Below are 22,790 nucleotides of genomic sequence, written 5' to 3'. Positions count from 1 at the left end.
TTGGGCCTTGGCTCCATGTATTATCCCTGCTGAAGCCTGCAGCTGGCTGCTGGCATAGCACAACGGGGGATGTGGGCTGAGATTTATAAACATACTTGAGGCGCAGCTGCTCCGGGCTCCCTCGGCTCCATTCATCTCCCAGGGCCGTATATCTTGCTGCACTCATCAACCCTTGCAAATGCATTACTGACTTTTACCTTGCTTGGATAAATGTGCCTGGCACAACAGACTCTGCTCCCGTTGTGTGGAAATCAGAGTGATCCGTGGCAAGGAGGAGACCCTACAATGCTGAGGGATGCTGTGCAAGACCTCTCTGCCTCCCAGAAGAGGTGCTGAGGATCCTCAGCCTCAGCGTGGGTGTGAGCCAGGCAGTTCCTCTTCTGAATTAGTGTGGAAAAGCTGAAACTGCAATGTTTTCTGAATGCCCAGTGACTTTGCTCCGTGATGGGAGGATGTGGCCCCATGGATGGTTCTCCAGATGGAAATACAGGGCAGAGGAATGCCCTTGGAGGTGCTGAAGCAAAATGGCCTAGAGCAACTGTGGGTTATTCTGCCAGGATTGTGTTTTCCTGCCAGGGACAGTCGCCTGAGCAGGAATGCTGGGCTCAGCTTGCCATCTAGTGGCAGTAGTAGGTTTTCCCAGAGGGTCATGAGGTTCATGGCCATGCTGGTTTGTAGCCCTGCTGGGCTCCACTTTGGGATCCACAGCCTTGCTAGAGGCTTTCTGCATTTTCCCCAGTGGCTTCCCAGCTCTTTCTCCCTGGAGATCACATTCTCTACCCTACCTGAGCACACACGGAGCCAATGTGGATCTTCAGGTCTAACCTGAAATCCCACAGCCCTTTGGGGGTCACTGTGTTTTAACATCCCATGAAAGTAGGGAACAGGAAGAAGGGGTAGGTGAGACATGCCAAGGGAAGGGATGAGCTGGGAGTCTCCAACTTCTATCTTGGTGCCCCTCCAGCCCTGAGCCCAATGTCTTACCTCTTCTATGAGCCCATGACCCCTTGTCCACCCTCCTTCAACTCTAGAGCTAACCTCTTCATCCTGCCTGTCTCAAGGGGCAGGTTCCTGGCACCATGGAATCGCATCTGGCCCCATCTGATCCTTTTCCCTCCCCTTGCAGGGATGCTGGTGGTCAATGTCACCTGGAGGAACAAGACGTACGTGGGGACGCTGCTGGACTGCACGCAGCATGACTGGGCGCCTCCCCGGTAAGTGGGTGGGGGGCTCTGTTGGACTCCTAGCACCGAGGGCAGATCTGGCCCTCTATGGCCCCCACAGCACTGGACACAACTGCCTGTGCCCTCGGGGCTGCCACAGGGGTTGGCATTTCCTCCTTGCCTTACAGTAACACATCCCTTGTCCTGGAGACTGGAGATGGCTTAACACGTCCCAGGGGACCTCTCCGCTTTCTCTTTATCAATCACTTGGGGGAGATGTCTATGGACTGGTGGTGAGGGTAGTAAGGGGGACCCCACTGTGCCTTGGGGCCAGCACAGCCCAGCACAGCCATCTCTCTGTTAGAACCTCTGTGTCCTCCTCGCTGCAGGTTCTGTGACTCTCCCACCAGTGACCTGGAGATGCGCAACGGCCGGGGGAGGGGCAAGCGCATGCGCCCCAACAGCAACACCCCGGTCAACGAGACGGCCACTGCCTCGGACAGCAAGGGGACCAGCAGCAGCAGCAAGACCCGGGCAGGGGCCAACAGCAAGGGGCGCCGGGGCAGCCAGAACTCGTCGGACCACCGCACCCCGCCCGGCGGCACCAGCGAGGACGTGAAGGCCAGCCCCTCCTCTGTCACCAAGCGCAAGAGCAAACCTCTCTCCGACATGGATCTGAACTCCAGCTCGGAGGACTCCAAGGGCAGCAAGCGCATCCGCACAAACTCCATGGGCTCGGCCACAGTGCCGCCTGCCACGGTCAAGGTGGAGCCGGCTGTCCTGGAGCGCAACTGCCCTTCTCCCATCCTCATCGACTGTCCCCACCCCAACTGTAACAAGAAGTACAAGCATATCAACGGGCTGAAGTATCACCAGGCCCACGCACACACGGATGACGACAGCAAGCTGGAGGCGGATGTGGACAGTGAATATGGCGAGGAGCCCTCCCTGCATGCAGATGTCGGGAGCTGCAACGGTGCTGCCGGGACACAGAAGGGCTCCCTGTCACCCGCTCGCTCGGCCACCCCCAAGGTGCGTTTGATGGAGCCACACAGCCCCTCCCCATCCAGCAAGTTCAGTGCTAAGGTCCCTTGCAAGAAGAAGGTGGGTGGTGGGGAAGGGGACACAGATCTGGGTGCTCTGTCCAATGATGGCTCTGAGGATGGTCCCTTGGTGGCCGATGAGACGAGTAATGATGACTTTGACTCTCTGGAGAAGCGATGCATTGATAAGGACAAGTCAAAGAAGGCCTCTGGTGCTAAACAGGAGAAGATTCCTTCCAAAAGCTTGAAGTCTGCCAGACCCATTGCACCAGCCATCCCCCCGCAGCCCATTTACACCTTCCAGACTGCCACGCTCACCACAGCCAGCCCCGGCTCCTCCACTGGCCTCGCCACAACTGTGGTCCAGACCATGCCCAACAGCCCCCAGCTCAAACCCATCCAGCCCAAGCCAACAGTGATGGGAGAGCCCTTCACTGTCAACCCTGCCCTCACCCCTTCCAAGGAGAAGAAGAAGAAAGACAAGAAGAAGAAAGAGCCTAAAGAGGTGGAAAACCCTTTGACTCCTGGCAAAGCCTGCAGAGCAGAGGAAGGTAAGAGCCCTTTCCGAGGGGAATCCAGTGAGCTGGGGATGAAAGGTGAGGGGCTGCTGAACGGTTCATCTGACCCCCACCAGAGCCGGCTCGCCAGCATCAAGGCTGAGGCGGATAAAATCTACAGCTTCACTGACAATGCACCCAGTCCCTCCATTGGCGGGGCCAGCAGGCTGGAGAACACCAATCCAGCCCAGGCCCTGACCCCTCTGCATGTTGTCACCCAGAATGGGGCAGAGGCCAGCTCAGTGAAGACCAACAGCCCTGCCTACTCGGACATCTCCGATGCTGGGGAGGATGGGGAGGGCAAGCTGGAGAGCGTGAAGGCAAAGGATCCAGAGCAGCTGGTCAAGGAAGGCGCCAAAAAAGCTCTTTTCCCACCACAACCTCAGAGCAAAGAGTCTCCCTTCTACCAAGGCTTTGAAACCTACTATTCCCCTGGCTACCCCCAGGCTAGCCCAGGACCCCTGAACCCTGGCGGGCAGTCTGCAGCTGAGACACAGACCTTGAAGCTGAAGAAGGATGAGGAGCAGGAGAACCCAGAGGTGAAGGTGAAAAGTGAAGGCTGTGAAGAGAAGAAGGCAGAGCTCAGCAGTGGCTCCAGCCAGCAGCCCTCAGTCATCCAGCAGCGCCCCAACATGTACATGCAGTCCCTCTACTACAACCAGTACGCCTACGTGCCGCCCTACGGCTACAGCGAGCAGGGCTACCACACTCACCTGCTGAGCACCAACTCTGCCTACCGCCAGCAGTACGAGGAACAGCAGAAGCAGCGGCAGAGCCTGGAGCAGCAGCAGCAGCGAGGGCTGGACAAGAAGGCGGAGCTGGGCTTGAAAGAGAGAGAGGTGGCACTCAAAGAGGAATGGAAGCAGAAGCCACCCATGCCCCCAACACTGACCAAAGCCCCGAGCCTCACAGACCTTGTCAAGTCAGGCCTGAGCAAGCCCAAGGAGCAGGGAGGTCCTGATATGGCCAAATCTGTCATCATCCCTAAACTGGAGGACTCATCTAAACTGTCCAGCAGCCAGGTGGCCGAGGGGCTCAAGGTGAAGCTGAGTGAGGCTGGTCACCTAGGGAAGGAGACGGCTGAGACGAAGGCTGGCTCCGAGTGTGGCCGGCAAGCAGAGGTGGACCCTGTTCTCTGGTACAGACAGGTAATGCCCTGCCCTGTCTGCCATCCCAGCCTTGGGCTTGCTCCGAGAGGAAGCCACCCACCAGGCTTTGCTGGGGCCATCACCTCAGAGAACACATGTTGTCCTCTGCTTGTGGTGGGACTCCATGAGATTCCCTCAGGGACAGAAAAAGGGTGGGGCTGAGACACCATGGAGGCGCTATGGAGAGCCCAGGGAAGGGGAGTGGGGTTTGCTGGTCTCCTCCAAACACAGCCTGGATTTGGGAAGGATGGGGGTGTGGGGAGACAGCTGCTCTGGTGGTTGGCTGTTTGTGTGGGAAGCAGAGGCCACAGATGGGCCAAGGAGAGCCCAGGGAAGGGGAGTGGGGTTTGCCAGTTTCCTCCTAAAGCAGGTTGGTTTTGGGACAGGCAGGACCAGGGGGAGGCAGCTGTTCTGATGGCTGGCTGTTCTTGCAGGAAGCTGAGCCCCGGATGTGGACCTATGTGTACCCAGCCAAGTATTCGGACATCAAGACAGAGGATGAGCGATGGAAAGAGGAGAGGGACCGAAAGTTGAAGGAAGAAAGAAACCGAAGCAAAGAAGCCTCGTCCAAGGAGGAGGGGAAGGAGAGCAGCAGCTCCGAGTGCAAGCTGACCCCCGGCGAGGAGGCTCGCATGGTGGGGAAGGAGCCCAGGCCCAGTGTGCACGTCCCTGTGTCCTCACCCCTCACGCAGCATCAGTCCTACATCCCGTACATGCACGGCTACTCCTACAGCCAGTCGTACGACCCCAACCACCCCAGCTACCGTGCCATGCCCACCGTCATGATGCAGAACTACCCAGGTAGGGAGCTGGGGGCTTCAGGGGGTGTCTGTTCCCGGCTGTCCCTGCTCTCAGGGTGGGGGATGGCTGCGGGACATCCTCACACACATGCAGAGCCACATGCTCCCACTGTGGTGCCCTGACTGCTGTTCTTCCCCCAGGATCATACCTACCCTCCAGCTATTCCTTCTCTCCGTATGGGAGCAAAGCGTCCGGCAGTGATGACAGTGACAAGTCCCGAGCCAGCCCCAGCGTGAGCTGTAAATCCAGCTCAGAGTCCAAGGCCCTGGACATCCTGCAGCAGCATGCCAGCCACTACAAGAGCAAATCACCCACGGTGAGGCAGGGCGCTGGCTTTGCCCAGCTCTGTGGGATAGTCTCTGAATCCTATTATGAGGTGGGAGCAGCTCTGCTTGTCATGTGGTTTTGCTATTTCTGCTGCTGTGGGAGACCTGTAGCCATGGGTTCCAGCATTACAAATATTTTGGAATGGACCAGCCAAACTTCTGCCCCAGTGCTGGGGCTTTTCCAGACACTGCAGCAACCAGGTGACAACTTGTCCTCAGCCCTGGAGCTGGCAGGTGGGATGTGGGGGCTGTCTCATCCCGTGGCTCCTCCTGGGCTGAGCTGGGAGACAGAACTTGGACGCAGTGAGGAAAGAGTTGTCCTCAAACAGGCCCTGAGTCCTCCACGTGGCTTTTGGCCATCCCACCCCACTTCCCATCAGCATCATGGGAACCTTTTGGTCAAAAGCAGAGGGAATATCCTGATATGTGCCCTAGGGTGACTGGTCGTGTCCCTCAGCATGTGTCTGCTTTCTCCTCTCCAGATCAGTGAGAAGACATCTCAGGAGCGGGAGCGCAGTGGCTGTGGGGTGGTGGGGGGCGGTGGGAACTGCAGCAGCGTCGGGGGAGCGGCTGCCGGCGACAGGAGCAGCGACCGGCCCCGCACGTCGCCCTCCCAGCGCCTGCTCTCCACGCACCACCACCACCACCACCTCGGCTACTCGCTGCTGCCAGCACAGTACAACCTGCCCTATGCAACAGGTGAGAGTGGGGCTGGGCTGGGGGGAAGCTGCACTCACCCTTGGGCCACGGGGCCCTCACACTGTCCCCAGTGCCCAGCCCTGTCTCCAGCTGCTGACACCTCTTTTCCCCCCCAGGTCTCTCCTCCACAGCCATCGTAGCCAGCCAGCAAGGCTCTGCTCCCTCCCTGTACCCACCGCCCCGGAGGTGAGAACGGTAAGGCTCTGCTCCTGCCGCACCCCACTGGCTGCTCACGGGATGCCCTCCAGGCTTTAGGTTTTGCCCATGGCCTTGGGGCTCGTGGAGCTGACTTGCCCTTGGGTCGTGGCAGGATGTGACGCACCGGGATGCCTGGGCTGTACAAGACATGTGACTGGCTCACATGGAGAAGCGCTGGAGACTCCTTTAGACATCAGTTGAATGGTGTTAATTGTACTGCTTGATGTTCCTGCCATGATCCGAGGCAGACTCTGTCTTCTCCCCTGGTCGGACACACACTGACTCCACACTGACTCTTTGGTGAGTGGGTGAGCTGGTACCTGCAGATATATTTATTCTACTGAGCACCAGCACTCAGGGTGGAGGTGACTCACCTGCTATGAAGAGGAAACAGAAGCACTGAGGTTTCTCGATGAATTTGGGACCCTGCCGTGTCTCTGTGAGCTGCTGCTTCACGACAGGACTGGGGGCAGGAGGGGGCTTGGAACATAGGGCCGAGCCTGCTGTGTGGCCACAGTTTCAGGAAAGGAAGGAAGGACTGGCTCACAGAGCCTTGGTGGTGTTGGGGGGCTGGTGTGAGCCAAGCAGGTGGGTGGCAGCTGTGGGGCTCTCCCAGTCCCTCACCTGGTCCTGCACCCCACAGCACCCACAACTACAGAGTGGGTGGGATCCGCCAGTGTGGCCCCCAGAGTGGTGCTGGGGAGGCTCTTAGCCTCAGCAGAGCAGCCTCTACCATTGGGGGCAGCAGGGTACACAGAGCTGGGGGCTGCATCTCTCACCCCACAGGCTGCCAGGGCCCCCCAGGCCGTGCACAGTCCAGACCTGCCTGAAGCTCCTGCCTGTGGCTTTGCTTTGATTTCTGAGCTGCACCTCTGCAAACCCCAGCCTTTCCTCTGCCCCACTACCATGGCAAGTGCCCCCCAAACCCTGGGGCAGCACATCCTGCTGTGGGGGGCTGTGTGTCCCCTTTTCATCCACCTTTTGCTTTTAGGGCAGCTTCCCCAGGCTGCAGGCAGGGCGCAGCAAGAAACAAGCACACTTAGGTTCTGCAGGAGGCACGTGGGGCCACACTGGTCCCCATTCCAGCCTTGTGCCAGGGCTGGGGGCTCCTGGTCCTGGAGGAAGATGGTCCCAGCTCCTGGCTGCTCCCCAGCTCTGAGGACAGGGGCTTTCTGGTCCTCTGCCCCCAGCCCCAGAGTGGCTGTCTCCAGGCCGACACTCTACCTCGGCCCTGCAGTGGCCGGGCCGTCCCTGCTCTGCCCCGGCTCTCACTGCCTGCCTGGGGGACATGGGGGCCATCAGTCTCAGTTGTGCGTGTCCGTGTTCCACCCGGCCCCGAGGGCCGCTGTACGGGGATGCTCTGCCTGCTGGGCTCTGTACATACTGTAAAAAGCAATTGTTTGAAAGCTGTTGTTTTGGGTTTTGTTTTCTTTCCCCGTTTCTTCCCCATCCCACTGTACCCAGTTGGAAAGGAGGCACTGGCTGCTCTGGGCCCCGGTTTGGGTGCCGGCAGCACGGTGGTCTCAGCCTGCTCTTGTTGTTTGACTCATTTTTCTTCCACTGTATGTTGTGTTTGGAAGGAGACGGGGCTGCACGGCCCGGCACACTCCGCAGGGACAGGGGGGTTGGTGGCCCCACCCCACACGCGGCACAGAGCCACACGCAGCCACGGACCGGGGACTGGCGGGGTGGGCGTGCTTTGCAGAGCCCCACATCCCACCCCTGGAGGAGTGTCCCACTGGCTGTTCCTACCTCCAGCCTTGGCCAGCCCGGCACGGCCAGGCCCCAGCACGGCCAGGGCCCGCAGCGGCTCCAGCAGCGCAGAGGAAGTGCCTGGGGGGTCGGGGGTGTCTCAGGCTTTGCTGGCAGTCACAGGGGGTCGGGGGGCTGCTCTCCACCTTCCCAGCTGGGTCCCAGATGAGTCTCCCTTTAGGTGTTAAATGAAACAACAGTTTATGCAGAATAGGTTTGAGGTTTGACATTTCAGCATTTCCCGGGTTCTCTGGGCCAGCCGTTGCCCACGGGGCCACCCCCAGCCCTGGTGTCAGACCGTTGGTGTTTATAGCTCGTTTCCATTGGCGTTGCTGTGTTGGGTTTCATTTCAGTCTTCCTGACTCTGCCCTTCTGTAAAGTGTACATTATTAACGAGTTCCTTGTTTTTTTTATATATATATATATATAAATATATATATATACAAACTGTACTCTTCTTGCCTTTGTACATTTAGGCAAGGAGGGAGAATAAATCTTTTTAAGAGACAATCACAAACCTGTGAGGGTTGCTTTTTCTTCCTGTTCCCCCAAGTCTGGTCCTTTATCCCCAAAACCTGTGGCCAGTTATTTTTGGGGATGGGAGAGGGGGTTTCCCCATCTTGGGTATTTGAGAAGCCTTCTGCCCTGTGCTCCTGGATCTGCCTCTGCCCTGGCTCCCATGGCTGCTGCAGCTGAACTCAGACCTGCTAATTGGAGGCAGAACCCCCCAGGCTTGAACCCCTGGGCACCAAAGCCCTACACTATGGCCCAAGGGTAGAGGAGGTACTGGATGCACAGGGTGGTCACAGGGCAGGGTTTGGCTCCTCCAGCTTTGCCATGGAGGAGGAAACACCCAGGGACATCAGAGGCACCTTCCACATTTTCCACAGGGTGTTTTGGAAGGCATCTGGTGATCTGAGAAATCCACATTTGCCCTCTTTACTTGAGGCAGGGCAGGAGAGGGTTTGAAATTGTCAGAGAAGTACATGCAGTGGCACAGCCTTGTATCTCCAGCACAGTAAAGAGCTCAGATCCGCCTCACTCCAGCTCCTACATTGACCAGAATCCTACATTTTACCAATAAGTAAGAAAGAGCAAGGTGTGCCAGCCTGGGGCACCATGGGGTGGCAGCTGGCTGCTGGCACATGCAGGGACACCCAGGAGGAACCTGCCAGTCTCAGGGCAGAGTAGGGGCAGCTCCAGCTACAAGAAGGGATAAAACTGCGCCCTTCTCAAGCCAGAAGGAGCACTCAGCAGTTTTAGCCAGCAACACCCATTCCTGAGGGCTCAGAGAACAGCCCATTTGATTTTAAAACTACAGAGGGTCTAATGGTCTCCTGGGGAGAGCAGAGCTCTTTTTCCTCTTGGTTTTATGGAGGTGAAGGAGGGCAAAAGAGACCCAAATAGACACACACACATATCACAGCCCCACCTCTCCCAAACCAAACACTCACCATGGTGGATATGGAATGACTCAGGTCCAGCTTCCAACAGAATCATCTATCAAAGGGCGAAAGCACAACAGGAACAATCCCACAGCAAGGAGCCAGGCTCCCAAGAGCTGAGGACATGGCCCTGGAGCACATCCCCCTTCCCTGGAGCTCTGTCAGACAGAGCCAGCCAGGATACAGTGCCACAGTACAGGGACAGGGCTGGACTGAGCCATGACCTACTGCCAGCACCATGGCCCCTTCCTGGAAAAGCCTTGGGAGAGCACCCAGCACCTGCCCCCACACAAGCCTTTGCTTTGGATACAGCCACTGGTGGCATCTCAAGCCTTGAGCTCATCCCTGTGGGAAGGTGAGCAGGAACAGAGGTGAGAGCTTGGGCTGTTTCCAGATCCATCCTGGGGTGGAGGATAAAGGCAGGAGCTTTTCTTGGCTCTTTGGACTGTCCTAACCATCATGGTGCAGGTCAGGAAACTGCTGCTCCCAAATAAACAGCCCCAGGTGTGTGAAGTTCATCTGAATGCCCCTTTTATTGAATGCTGTGATAGTGTAATGGAAACATGGAACAGGGTTAAGACTGCATAAAACAAAAGCTGGAAGAGCAAGAAGTTTCAGAAAAAAAGGTTAGGCCAGTTAAACCAGCACTGGAGTGGAGATGCACGGGGGGTTTAATGTAGTGTTAAAGGATAAACTTGAGCGTCTCCTGCATGTGCCCCACACCAAGCCAGGCTGTTTTTAAGGTCATGAGTGGGAAATGAATGGGTCATGTCCCAGCTGAGCCCACGCTGGGCAGGCAGGAGGCAGCAGTGGGGGTTCAGAGGAGTCCCGAAGGTGGTACCGACCTCGGGGCTCCCACACCATGCAGCTGCATGGGAAGAGCTCCTATGCCAGTTCATAAACATCTTCCTTTTCCTAGTGATGATTACATGTGTGATAGATAGTTCTCTAGGCAACATGTTTCAATGAGAGTCAACTCTGGGGATACACAGCCCAATCTAACAATGAGAAATGCGCTTGCAGTCCAACAGAAGCTCTGCTTCCCTCTCCTCAGGAAAGGAGGAGATCCTCTCTCCTCTCCACGGCATGTCAGGGTCCCTGGAGTTCCCTTGTGCAGCTATTCTTCGTCGGAGGAAGAGCTCTGGTCCAGGGGGTACACCATGAACATCACGTCTGGCCGCGACGGCACCGCGGGATGGCCAGGCCGCACGATCTCAAAGCCCAGGAAGCTGAATGTCTTCAGGAGAGGAGCTACCAAAGACAAGGAGATCTGTTAGTACCAGGAGTGACCCTCTTCACCTCTCCCTTCAGCCATCAATACTGAAGTGTGTGGGACACCCCCTGTGAGTGCATCCAGAGCTTCCTATGCAGGGAAGCACAGCTCTCTCTCCAACAGGGATTTTTGTCTCCTGTGCTCATCACAGCTGCTCCTAAGTGTGAAGGGACTTTAGCTGTGCAACTGAGCAGCTTTGTCCATGCTTCTCCTGCTATGTTGCTTCTATCCCCTGTGAGAAACAGCAATGGTTGGTTCTGTGCCTGCACCAGCTGCACATCCCTGCTTTCCAGGATGCACGTGGCCATGCCGTAGGTTTTGTCCTACCCCAACACCTTTGAGCACCAGGAGAGGAGACAGCAGTGAAGACAAAGCTGCTTTGGGACAAGGCAGACATTTGCTGTCTCCACAAGGAGGTGCTGGAGCTCAGTGGAAACTCCAGACAGCTCTGCACAGGTCGGGGTGAGATCCCAGGAAAGCCACTGTGGGTTACATGTGGGAATTCAGAGTGGGGCCAGCCCAGACAGATACAGTTCTGTGGCACCATGCCTGTGTCACTAAAGCTGCCTTGTGACACCCTGGTGTCGTGTCCCATCCCTGTGGCACCCTCAGGCAATCAGCTTCAGGACACTGAGTGACCATGCAGAGGAGCCCCTAGAGATATTTTCTGGCAGCACTGAATTTCAGCTGCATAGACAATGACCTGGATCCAGTCCAGAACTCCTGCCAACAACCCCTGGCACTGGCTGACCTCTGTGCCCAGCTTCCACAGGGGCCACCTACGAAAACAGTGCTAGTGGTGACATAACAGGACTTGATTTGGAATTTATTCCAGGCATGGTAATGAGGGATGATGACATCTTCCTGGGCTCAGCTCTGCTTTACTAAGGCCTTTCATTTCGGAGAAGCTGGGACAGCTCACAAAGCTGTGGAGTAAAATTAGCATTGGGGTTGGAATTACCTGCTAGGATACAGCCTGACTCTGGTGGGATTTAGAGTGACACCTTCCCAGCCTGGTACATCCCCCAGCCCCCTGGGCTGTAATCCTCACCCAGCTGGTCTATCTTTAGATCCTAATGCAGCCCCCAAAGCCGTAAGCATCTCGAGCCATGGCCAGGATTACCTGTAAGCCTGGAAAGGACAGAAGTGCCAGGAGATCTTTAGAAAGCTGATGAATTTCAGGGCAACAGGCTCTAAGTGCTCGTTTTGCATCTCCTAACTCCTCCCTAGTTTCACCTTCCATGTCACAGCAGCCTGGTGCCAAACAGACTTCACTGCTCGCCAGAAGGGGAATATTAACTGACAGTAGGTGAGAAAATTGCCCCAAATCATTTAGGAGCTGCTTTTTGCACCAGAGTATTTAATGGCAGGGCAGCAAAGCAGATGAATGGAATCCCATGGAATCCCACATTGGTATGGGCTGGAAGGGACCTTAAAGCTCACTGAGTTCCACCCCACTGCCATGGGCTGGAGCACCTTCCATTAGACTAGGTTGCTTCAAGCCCTGTCTAGCAGATCTGGAGAAACCACACCACTTCCTTACCCTTACCCTCCAAAAAGGGCTTATTTCCTCTACACAAAACTATTCCCATAAGAATTATGCACATAACAATCCTTGCACTAGGAGGGTCCTGTGAGTCTTGCCCTGGGATTAAGTTCTTTACAGCTTCAGCAGCACCGTGTGGGATGTCAGGAGCAATCCCGAGCGTGGGCCAGCCCTCACCTCGATCTTCTCTGCTTTTTCTGAAGCAGATGAAGACATAGTTGACTTTCATTTTTTCTTCAGCAAACTCCAGCAGTGCTGACAACCTGCCAAGGAGGGGTAAGACAAAAGGACATCAGCTCTGGGAAGTCCTGTCCTGAGGAAGCCTCTGAGCATTATCAACTGTTTGGATGTTTTCAGACACAAAGATTGTTTACAGCCCCCTTCCAGCAGACAATGGGTGCTGAAACAATGGGCTTCCTGCCCTGCAGATTCAAGAGCTGTCCTTGCTCCCAGCCAGGGTAAGTTCCTGTCCTCACAGCCACAAACACCCTCCCCACCCACGGTGCTTTGAGACTGAAGCCTTCATAGGCAGGAAGTGGAGTATCACAGCTGCTCCTGGGCCAGGCTGCATTCCCTGGCAATGCACATGGGGGATCTGGCAGTTCTGTACTTTTTGGAAAGGAAAACTGCCCAGAACCAAGCTCATGGCAGGCAGAAAAGGAGAACAAACCATCTCCAGAGAATGTGTGCACAAGCAAAGCCATTTCCTGAGCGCACTGGCTGGATGGCACAGCTGCTGCTCCCTGAATCCTTGCTTCCTGCCTTTCCAGCTGGATAATTTCTGCCACCTCTTGATGGAAGTGCTGCTGCAGTAACCCCTCTGCAAGCCTCCAGGGTGGCACAGCAATCAACTGCTATCACTTGCAACCACTGGCGCTGACAGAGCAGTGACAAACATCCTTCACTCCACATCTCAGTAACCAGCTGGCAGCACAGCACAGGAGATTAAATTTGCAAGGGCTCTGTTAATATGTTAATGAACTACTTTAATTATGGCCTCTGGCCTCTCCTCAGCTGTTTCACCCAGCTAAAAATAACCTGACAAAATTGCACTTCAAGTCACAATGACACTGGCAAATAAATCCCCTCCCAGAAGGACCCATTCCAGGGAGAGCCCAGAGATTTATGGGCCAACTGGAGAAACTACAGAAACATTTATCTGGACTCAGAATCAAATGAGACAAGTGTGAGACAGTAACAACACTGCCACTTCCTGAAGGTGCCCAGTGATGGGTTTTTCCTTCATTAGCTTGTGTCACTAAGGGATGAAGCCTACTTGGGGATTCAGGAGGAGCTGACTGCTCTAGAGAGGAATCTAGCAAAGCCACATCTACACTGCAGTGGAGACCTCTGGCACAGCACTTGGCAGGAAGGAGCTGCTCTGGAAGCTGCGTTTACACAAACTTCCCATAGCAGAGCTGTCTGGACAAAACATGACTGAATTCTGCCAAGAGAAAAATTAGAGCTCCTGGCAGAGCCTGGCACCAGTGTGGCAGTGCTCCAAGAGCAGACCCACCTACTGATGAGGAAAGCATTCATAGGATGGAGGGGTTTTTAGTTCCCTGGAAGAGAGGAAAATCGCCAAGATAGGCTTAATAAAACAGCAGAGAAAATCTCGTTGGCTTTCTATACCTAAGTATGCAGAGATTCCCTTTGCTCATTTATTGCTTGTTTTTCATTAGTGTTGGGACTTAAAAAATGGTAACTCATCTGGAATACCACTGAGGAAAAATATCCCTATGGGGGACTCTAGACCAAGGAGCAGAATGTGTACAAACCACACACAGAGCTGTCACTGCACAGCCCATTTCCCCCACACACAGCACAGAATCCCAGGGTGGTTTGGTTTGGAAGGGACCTTAAAACTCATCTCATTCCAACTGCTGCCATGGGCAGGGACACTTGGCACTAGATCATGTTGCTCCAAGCCCCATACAACCTGGCTGGAACACTTCCAGGGATGGGGTGTTGATCCACAATCACCTATGTAAGCAAAGTCCTGCCCCCCCAGGAGCCACAGCTGCCCCTTTGGGATCCAGAACTTACCCTTCTTTGCTTCCATCAGCTAATAATCCATCAGGGATTTCCACAAAGAGGCTCTGGTTTGAGAGCACTGCGTCCCAGGAGGAGGTCTTCACCTCTGTGACCTTGTACTGGAAGTGCACAATGTGAGGCTTCCCTTCATGCACTGGGACATCTTGGCTAACAGTGATCTTCTCATCCTGAGAAAATGAAAAATGTAAAGTCTGAACAGCTGGGGACAACTGGAGAAAGCAAATGCAAATAAATGGTCTTAGGGTTTTACTGAGAAGAGGATTATGCTTTTCCCTTCCCCTTTTGCTGGCTCAGTGACACATCACACAGTTCTCAGCCCTCAGAGTGATTTCTTGTTAAATGTTTTCCTGTTAAAGGAATGCAGTTTTACATATTAATATTAAATTTATGAGTAGAAGACTCCACTCCCTCACTGCAGGCTCCAAGTCACATCTGATGGTGCTTCATGAACTGCCCTTCCAAGAACACAACTAGACCCAAACCCAACACAGAGCTTCTGCTGCCACAGCCCAACCAGTTTCGGTGCCTTCCCCATCCCCAACACAACCTTTCTGTTCCAGGAGTGACCACAAATTGCTTTCCCAGATTTTATAACCAATGGTTTGCCTCCTGGTAAGGGAAGAAAACAGAGTGCAGGGAAATTCCAGAGCAGATCTAAAGCCTGTGAGAAGGTCTTCTCTAGAGACCACAAACACACACATCCCTCCCCAGTCCTGCCCCATGAGGATGCCAAGCATGCAGACTACTTGAGACCAGCTCAGCAGTTCCTAGAAAACAATTCAGTGGTTAAAGCTCCATTCCTTCAGACAATTCCTGCAGGCACTTGGCTTGCCCAGTAATGATTTCCATGTTTCAGTGGAACAAGCCCCAGGAAAGAAGCAGAGCCCTGAGTTAAGGCTGTTACTGCAGCAAAGCTGAACTGTCCCTGTGCTTGGTGACAGCTCCTATGTCCCTGTCCCTCACACTCACAGGCACCTGCACAGCTTTGAAGGGCTGAAGTAAAGCAGATACCTAAAGTCATGAGAGCACCTGGAGAGCCATGTGTCCCTCCCTCCACAGCAGGTGGGTGGGCAGTGGTTTGCTCCACTGGATCATTGGGTGAGCAGCTGTCCAGCCTCCAGATATTTTAACAGGGCAATTAATTCAGCAACTCCTTTCAAGTTCCTGTCCCAATGCTTTAATTCCTATTACCTCCTGTCTTAAAATAGATGCCCCTTGGTTTGACTACTGTATGAGAGAGAAGCCTCTGAGGACATTCACACTGGTGATAAAGTAATACCATGTGCAAACTGGGAGTGGCTTGGCATCTGAAAGCCAAGCAGAGGAAGCTGCCTTTCATTGAAAGCCCACAAAACTGAGCTGAAAAACAAGTTTACACTTCACCAGAATAAATATCCTGTAGGAAACAAGTTTATTCATCAAGCCTGAAGGAATTCTGAGTGGCTGAGTGCACCAAGAAATGCACTGAGAGCTGCTCCAATGAGGTCTAGCTGTGGCTGTGATGGAGCCAGGAGAGAGAGGCAGGGCTGAACACAAAGGTTCTTAACAGAAACACATCCAAGGGTCTTATGTGCATGTCATTCAGGAGTGACTTTACAGGACCCTTCACAGTTACTACAGTGCAGAAAGTGCTTCTGTTCCAGAAAACATCCTTCCCTCCAGAAAAGCTCACAGATCACGCTTTTCCCATGCTCACAAAACTAAAACTGGGTGAGGAAGGTAAGGAAAGCAGGCTGGGATTTACATATGGGAGCTGTGCCTTTGAGTGGGAAGACCAGCACTGCCATAGGAAGGGAAAAGCATGCTGAGACATTTGGTTCAGAACTTCCTTGTCACCAGAAGTTATGTCCAGTGCTCTAAACCCAGTGAGGTTGTTCCACTGGAACCTCTCCTGTGGCAGCCCAGGAGCCAAAGGCAGCAGGACCACAGGGATTAGCAGAACCAGTTCCCCCGGTTCAGTGGGAATTACATTTACTCTGCCTGGCTGGGGCAGCTGACACTATTTCTAGGCATCCAAACACAGATGCCAGGGAAGGGAAAGGCTCTGTGGGCTGCTCCTTTGAAGCAGCAACAGCAGCCCAAAATCCTGTGAAAGCTGCTCAAAGCAAAATCCTGTTTACACAACAAGCACTCAAGTTTCAGTTTGCCCTGGAAAAATCCCCACACAAAAACCCCCTGCCATGTTCCTGTGGGCAAAACTCCCTGCTACCAGACTGAATTCCACACAGCTGCCCAAACCCTGGCTCCCTAACCCTCCAGCTCCATTTCAGCAAAGCCACATGGACCAACTTCCACTTGGTTCCATTTCATTGAGCACAAGATTTTCCAGCCCTGCTCCACTTCTCAGATGTCCCAGGAAGGATGGGGGGAGGCCCTGGTGTGTTAGCAGGGTCAGAAGGAAGGATGTTATGGTCCACCCCAGCCAAGAGGCTGCAGAAAGCTGTGGAAGCACCTGCTGCTGGCATGTGCTACACCTGCAGCCTCCTGCCCTATCTGCCAGCCAGGGCACATCTCAGCTGGGCAGCACCCACACTGTGGCATTCCCAGCTCCAGCAAAGCTCCCTGGGTGGAAAGCTGAGCTTTAATCTCTTAACACAAAAATGCCAACCCTTACAGGGAACCCAAATTTACAGCAGTGCTGCATGCACTGGCAGAGGCAGGTGTGTTCAGAAAGGTCATCCCTTGGACTGGAACAGCTGATACAGCTGGAAAAAGGACTTAAGCTTTGGATCCAGATGCCTTTCGAGGTCATGCTGGTGGCTGCTGGCTGAGAAGTTCAGCTGCTGTAACTACAGCACTGCCAGACTGAGCAGGTGACTGAGGGGCAGACACAACTCTGGAACCACTCCAAGGCCTGACACACCTCAAACCCTGGAGGCAGCTCTGGACCTCTCATTCCAAGACAGACATTGAGGGCTGGAGCATGTCCAGAGAAGGGAACAGAGCTGGGGAAGGGTCTGGAGCACAAGTCTGATGAGGAGCAGCTGGGGGGCTCAGCCTGGAGGAAAGAAGATTAATGGGGGACCTTCTTGTTTTCTACAACTCCTTGACAGGAGGGTGCAGCCAGGTGGGAGTCATACTCTGCTCCCAGAGAACAAGGGATGGGATGAGAGTAAATTACCTCAACCATTTCCAGGCCAGAGGAGGTTGGATATTAGGGAAAGTGTTTTCACTGAAAGGACTGTCCAGCCCTGGCAGAGTGCCCAGAGAAATGGTGAATGGAGTCACCATCACTGGAGGGGTTTAAAAGCCCTGTGGATTTGGCAGTAGGAGACATGGGTTAGTGGTGAACAGGGGCAGTGCTGGTGGAACAGCTGGACTCAATGTCCTTACAGGGTTTTTCCAACCTAAACTATTCCATGATTTTTTTGTTACATAAGGGGCTGATTTTCTGACAGATTCTACTAGTTTTGTCAAGCAATAAATCCAGGAGGAATTCCATCCATATTTCTGGGATGCAGCTATCTGAATGACATCCCCTCTGCCTACACACCACTGCCAAAATCTGTGCAAGTTCAGGCCTGTACTGGAATCAAACACTCCAAAGTCTACAAGTCATGATTCCTTCCACCTTCCCCCTCCATGCTGAGCCCATTTTCTGCCTCTGGGCCTTGCCTGGTGCACACACAAGGTTTGGCAAAGCTGGCTGGCAGGAGTTCCAGCTGCAGGGTCCCATTTCCCACACAGAGGGGATTCACTACATGTCCAGAGCCCTCTTGAAGCTATTTTTGTATCTTCTTTCTGTGACAGGAAGCCCACTGTGCTGCTTCTCTGCAGTTTGTACCTCCCAAACATCTGTGACAATTCACCTCAAGCATTAAACTCACGGGACCTTGTCACTGGAGACTCAGAGGTTGACATTTTGTAAGGGAAGCAAGTGAGTAAAGTGCTGAAAACTCACCAAAGAAAACTATGAAAGCAACCATGAGGTCTGTGATCCTCTCAGGAACTCCAAGAGGAGACTCTGGGAGCTGTGGCCCAAAAGGGTCTGTATCTTTTCATCAGGTAATGTCTGTGTGTCGCACACAGGTTAATTAAAAATCAGGTCTAGCACCTATGACAACACCCCTGGCTCAACAGACAAATTTGCAAGGTGAGCATAAATTCAGTCTGCCTCATCTAAATGGAAGAGCAGCCCTTGTCCCAGAAAGGAGACAGATGTGAGCCAGGTCACACAAATGCCAGTTACTCTACAGGAAGGAGCAGCCAGGTCTCCTCATTTGAAAGGAAAGGTCCCATGGAATGAAGAGGAACATAAAATGAGACAGCTGCAGGTCTGCAGGCAGAAACCCTTCCTGATCTTGCCCTGCCTGTGCTCATGTTCTAGAAACAATCCTGTCTGGGAGCTGGATGGCTGCCTCTCCCATCTGCACCTTGGTTCAGGCAGCTCCCAGGCCCTTTCACATTTTGATAATGCAGGCTCTGTGTAAAATAGCTGCAGCAGGCCTTTGCAGGCAGGCTAATGAATGATCTGCTGCACAATGGTCTTTCATTTCTTAACAAACAGGTGATATTTAAGCAGGAGAGACCTATCTGCAGCTCAGTCCCTGAAAAATTCCCTGTTCTCCCACTTATTATCTTGGAGTTTGTTGCATTTATTCCCAGCAGACTGTGAAAGGAACTGAACAGAGTTGTAACACAGGTACAGGTCAATGTTTAGAAGTGAAATGTTTCTCACCTTGTATATCAGAGCTGAAAGAGAAGGATCCCTGCCACCCCCTCGCCCACCGGGGATCTTCGACAGTGGGTGAGGGGCATCAGGAGCACCACAGAGGCCCTGGAACAATGTGCCTGCAGCACTGCAGCTGGGGACAGTTACTCAAAGGTAAAATACTACTGCAAGAAAAAGAGAGAGAACACCATGTTATATTAGCAGGGATCATGTTTAGGAGGCTCCAGCTTCTCCAACCCCAAATCATTCATGTCCTTGCTCCTCCACAGCACCCAGATGTCAGCACTGAAACCACCCACTGCCCCAGTGGCACCAGAACCCAGCATGTTTTGTGAGGAGTGGAGGAGGGGCTAGAGCCAGGAACCCAGAGAGTGCTGAGCAACCTCATGCTAATAAGAGAGGCCTGGAAGGCTGCCAGGAACAGATGGCTGGGAACACATGACCAGACCAGAGCACATTTTCTAGAGACAAATACCTACAAGTAGATCAACAGGGCCCAGGAAGAGGAGGTTTAAGTTTCACATTTTCAAACCCAGAAGTGAAAGGGTTGGCTCTTCAACCAATGCTCTACAACGTCCACGGCAACATTTTACACACACATGAAGCACCATGCAAGCATCCTCCACGCCAACCCTAAAAATTACAAATTCACCCCTCAGAGCAGATTTGAACAGCAAGAAAACACATTTCCCTTGCAGTTTCCAAGTCTGTTTGGAAGTCCTACACACAGTCTTCCACAATTGCTTTGGACACAGGCTTTAATACCTGTTCCAGCTTTTAGGAAGCTCAAAGCAAAGTATTTTACTGCTGGAGCCCTGGTTCCTCTCTCAGCACCACAAAAGCTCTGTGCTGAGGCCCAGCAATGTTCCTCTAGCACAGCCTGCAAAAGCCATGCAGGGAAAAGAGTCCTTCTCCAGTGCTCCCAGTATGAAACACAGCAGCACAAAGCTTGGGAAGCACCACCAAAACAATGCAGTGAGGGAGGGCTCTCATGAGCACAGAGCAAGGAACCAGGCTGAAGTGAATAAATTCTGCAGCTGTTCTGACAACCACCGTCTGACCTGAAACATCTTACTTGAAGCTGTTCCCAATGCAGTGTTTTTCCACTCTAATCCCTCTCCACAAGGCAGACAGGCTTAAGTATCCAAACACCAAATAGAGAGCTGCACTGTCAGAACCACCTGAGATACCTAGAAACATGGAATCAGACTGGTTTGGGCTGGGAGGGGCCTTAAAACCCATCCAGTTCCACCCCCTGCCATAGGCAAGAACACCTTCCACTACAGCAGGTTGCTCCAAGCCCCATCCAACCTGGCCTTGTAACCTGCCTGTGCCAGCTGCAAGCAAACTACTAAAATTTGGCATTCTGAGTGCCAAAAACATAACTCACAAATGCAGAGTGCAGAATTCACCAATCTCTGCTTACCATCTACCACCAGAAACATCTTTCTACAGGAAACTAATATTCTTCCTCCACATACTCATTCCCTCCCCCAGGTCTGCTAGACGGGGCTCTGGGGCAGCATTGCCATGTGCTAGAGCAGGCACCTCCTGGAGAAAAGGCAGTTTAAATACACCAGGAGATGTCTGGTGGCAAAGCAGCGTGTTCTGTGCTCCCTGCTGTGCCTGGGGCTATCAATGGGCCAGTGTGTGTTCAGTAGTAGTGGATGTCGAGAGGATGACAAAGCACTTTGTGCTGTCCCCACCCCCGAAAGCTGTTGGCAGCTTTGTTATTCCCTTCCCTCCTCCCTCTACCCTCCAGCCAACAATGTACTATTGATAGCTCTTTCCAACTTGCGGCCAAGGAATCGAGAAACTGGATAATGAAGTGGAGTTGTGGGGAAAAAAAAAAAAATTGAAACAGAGAGGCAGTTTTCACGAAAAACAGCCAAAGACACTTCCCAGTTTCACTTCCTCTGGCACATGCAGAAGTCAAAACATCACCCCCTTCAGCTGCTGCCTGCACATCGCTGGCCCAAATCTGCACACCACCACTACTCCCCACCCCCAAAATCAGGGTCCCTGCACACCACCACTATCCCCCCACAAGGATCAGAGCTCTGAGAGCAACACCCTCAGAGAGGAGAGTGTGTGTGGGGCACAGATTAAAAGGGCTTTTGCTTTCTCCAGCTGTGTTCCCTGGGAAGAAATTCACGCTAACACCCAACAATGCCTGATCCCTTCATCCATCCTTGGCAAACGGCAACTCTCCCTGAGCCTGTTTATAGCTAAAAAGTTAGGCTTGTGCTCCCTTCTGACGTCTGTCCTCCTAGGAGAAGTTGTTTTCCTGCAGCTTGGTTAAAATTCAGATGCATTTAGATCACCAAGGCCCTTCCGTGGAGAAACTCCTCGGTAGAAGTTGCTCATCTGTGCCCTGCCTGAAAGGGGAGCTGGAAATGGATGTCACGCCTTTATCCCGCGGGTGTAATTTTAACTCACTAAGCTCCCAGCGATCCCAAGCCCGTGCCCTGTCCCTGCTAAGTGCAAAGGGCAGCTCAGCAATTTCAGAACCCCATCATCACTGCTCCTAGGCACACACAGAGCCAGGCTGAGACCACCACCAGCACATCGGCCTGGAATCAGCACATTTCCTGGTGTTTTGGGGGCTTTCTTAGTTTTGACCGCTTAGACCAGACGGAAGGACCCACAGAGCTCCCTGACTTTGAAGAAATGACTGTTTTGTTTGTTTTCCTTTCTGCCCCTTCCACAACAGGCTCTGGAGATGCAGCTACACTAAACAACAATAATAATAACAATAACAATAATAATAATAATAACTACTATTGCTAGGCACATATCCAGGAGCCGATTTGAGAGTAAATGGTAGATAACCATGTGATGAACACAGCACAGCTCAAGCATCCCCCCCACAGGCAACGGCCAAGAACCGAAGCTGCTCGATACGCATCCTCTGGGCTCTTATCGGCGACAGAGGCGCACAAAATGACACTCTGGGGACTCTAAACAAGGAAGCGACACACGAGATAAATCGGTCAGGTGAGAAAAATACACAAGTTGGTGCCTGCTGACACCCGGCCTGCCTGGAAAAACAGAGAGAGGTGCGGGGGGCGCGGGGAGGGACCTCAGGCCCCGGCGGGCCCAGACCCACTCCCGGGGCTTCCTCCAGGGGGAAGCAACGCCTCCATAGGAATTTTAAGCTGGGAAAGGCAGAGCGACCTCCTCACGTCCCGCGGCCTCCTCGCCGCCTCAGCGCCCGCCCGCGCCCCGGGCCCGCCCGCCGCCAAAGCCGCCGCCGCCGCGCTGAGGAGCGAGGGAGAGCGCGCTGCACACCTGTCCTGGGTGTTTATCATGGTGGGCTCGCTGCGGTGCTGCTGGTGCTGCTGGCGCTGCTGCCCGGCTGTGTCCCCGCCGTGTCCCGCCTCCGCTCCGCTCCGCTCGGCGCCGCGCTCCGACTGACCCCGCGGGCCCGCGCGCGGACACGCCCCCCGCGCCGCGCGCACCCGGCCCCGGCCCCGCCCCGCGGCGCGCGGGCGGCCTGGGAACCTGCCGCCCAAAACAAAGGCGCGCGCCCGGCCGCGCCCGCCGCCCGTGACGTCACCGAGCGGAGCGGGCGCGCGCCCCCTGCGTCTCTGAGGGGAGCGGGAGCGCGCCTGAGGCTCCCGGTGCTCCGTGTGGCCTGATTCTCCTCGGGCTCCCGTTTATCTCCTGCTGCTCCCCTCGGGCTCCCGGCTCTCCTCGGGCTCCCGTTTATCTCCTGGGTCCCGGTTCTTCTCGGGCTCCCGGTTCTCCCCCACACCCGTGTCTGGCAGGTCTCAGCGAGCCCCAGGCCGGCAGCCTGGCTGTGGGAAGCGACAAGGCCCAGGCGGGAGCAGGGGCAGAGGTGGTGGGAGAAGAGGTTGGGGAACAGGGCCCAGGAATGCGTAGAGCCGCATAGGGGAAGCCAGTGGTGCATGTGAAAAGTGAAAGTTTTCCTACGAAGGTGTCAATTACAGTTGTTAGTGTTTGTATGCCCACCCAGTTAGCTACGAGCTGTTAGTGCCTGTATGTTCATCCAGTTGATCCCGGTTGTTAATGCTGTATGTCTCTGTAAATAATCCTGGTTGTCTGTTCTTTCCTTCCATTACTTACACTGTATCCATGACTCTTCCCGA

The 22,790-nt window shown here is 54.0% G+C and overlaps 2 protein-coding genes across 5 annotated transcripts in view; one reads left to right on the top strand and one right to left on the bottom strand.

Annotated features, from left to right (window-relative positions):
• The window catches only part of ZNF609 (zinc finger protein 609), a 63,934-nt gene extending 55,730 nt beyond the window's left edge, over positions 1 to 8,204 (top strand). For all 4 annotated transcript variants that reach the window (XM_056499462.1, XM_056499465.1, XM_056499463.1 and 1 more), the window contains exons 4-10: positions 1,127 to 1,214; positions 1,553 to 3,911; positions 4,346 to 4,712; positions 4,853 to 5,028; positions 5,521 to 5,737; positions 5,854 to 5,932; positions 6,048 to 8,204. In XM_056499462.1, coding sequence (XP_056355437.1) covers positions 1,127 to 1,214; positions 1,553 to 3,911; positions 4,346 to 4,712; positions 4,853 to 5,028; positions 5,521 to 5,737; positions 5,854 to 5,927 — 3,281 coding nt within the window. In that variant the 3' untranslated portion in view covers positions 5,928 to 5,932; positions 6,048 to 8,204. The remainder of the gene's footprint in view (positions 1 to 1,126; positions 1,215 to 1,552; positions 3,912 to 4,345; positions 4,713 to 4,852; positions 5,029 to 5,520; positions 5,738 to 5,853; positions 5,933 to 6,047) is intronic.
• Positions 8,205 to 9,641: 1,437 nt separating this feature from the next.
• OAZ2 (ornithine decarboxylase antizyme 2) lies at positions 9,642 to 22,116 on the bottom strand. The gene is given in 6 exon segments (XM_056499477.1): positions 9,642 to 10,383; positions 12,129 to 12,214; positions 13,998 to 14,173; positions 18,685 to 18,765; positions 18,767 to 18,842; positions 21,970 to 22,116. Coding segments are annotated over 6 exon segments (573 nt in total). The 5' UTR covers positions 21,990 to 22,116; the 3' UTR covers positions 9,642 to 10,249.
• Positions 22,117 to 22,790: the final 674 nt, after the last annotated feature.

This window comes from Oenanthe melanoleuca, chromosome 10 (assembly GCF_029582105.1).
Source record: "Oenanthe melanoleuca isolate GR-GAL-2019-014 chromosome 10, OMel1.0, whole genome shotgun sequence".
Classification (NCBI taxonomy): domain Eukaryota; kingdom Metazoa; phylum Chordata; class Aves; order Passeriformes; family Muscicapidae; genus Oenanthe; species Oenanthe melanoleuca.
Note: the sequence above shows the minus strand (reverse complement) of the source record. Positions and strands in the feature narration are given on the sequence as shown.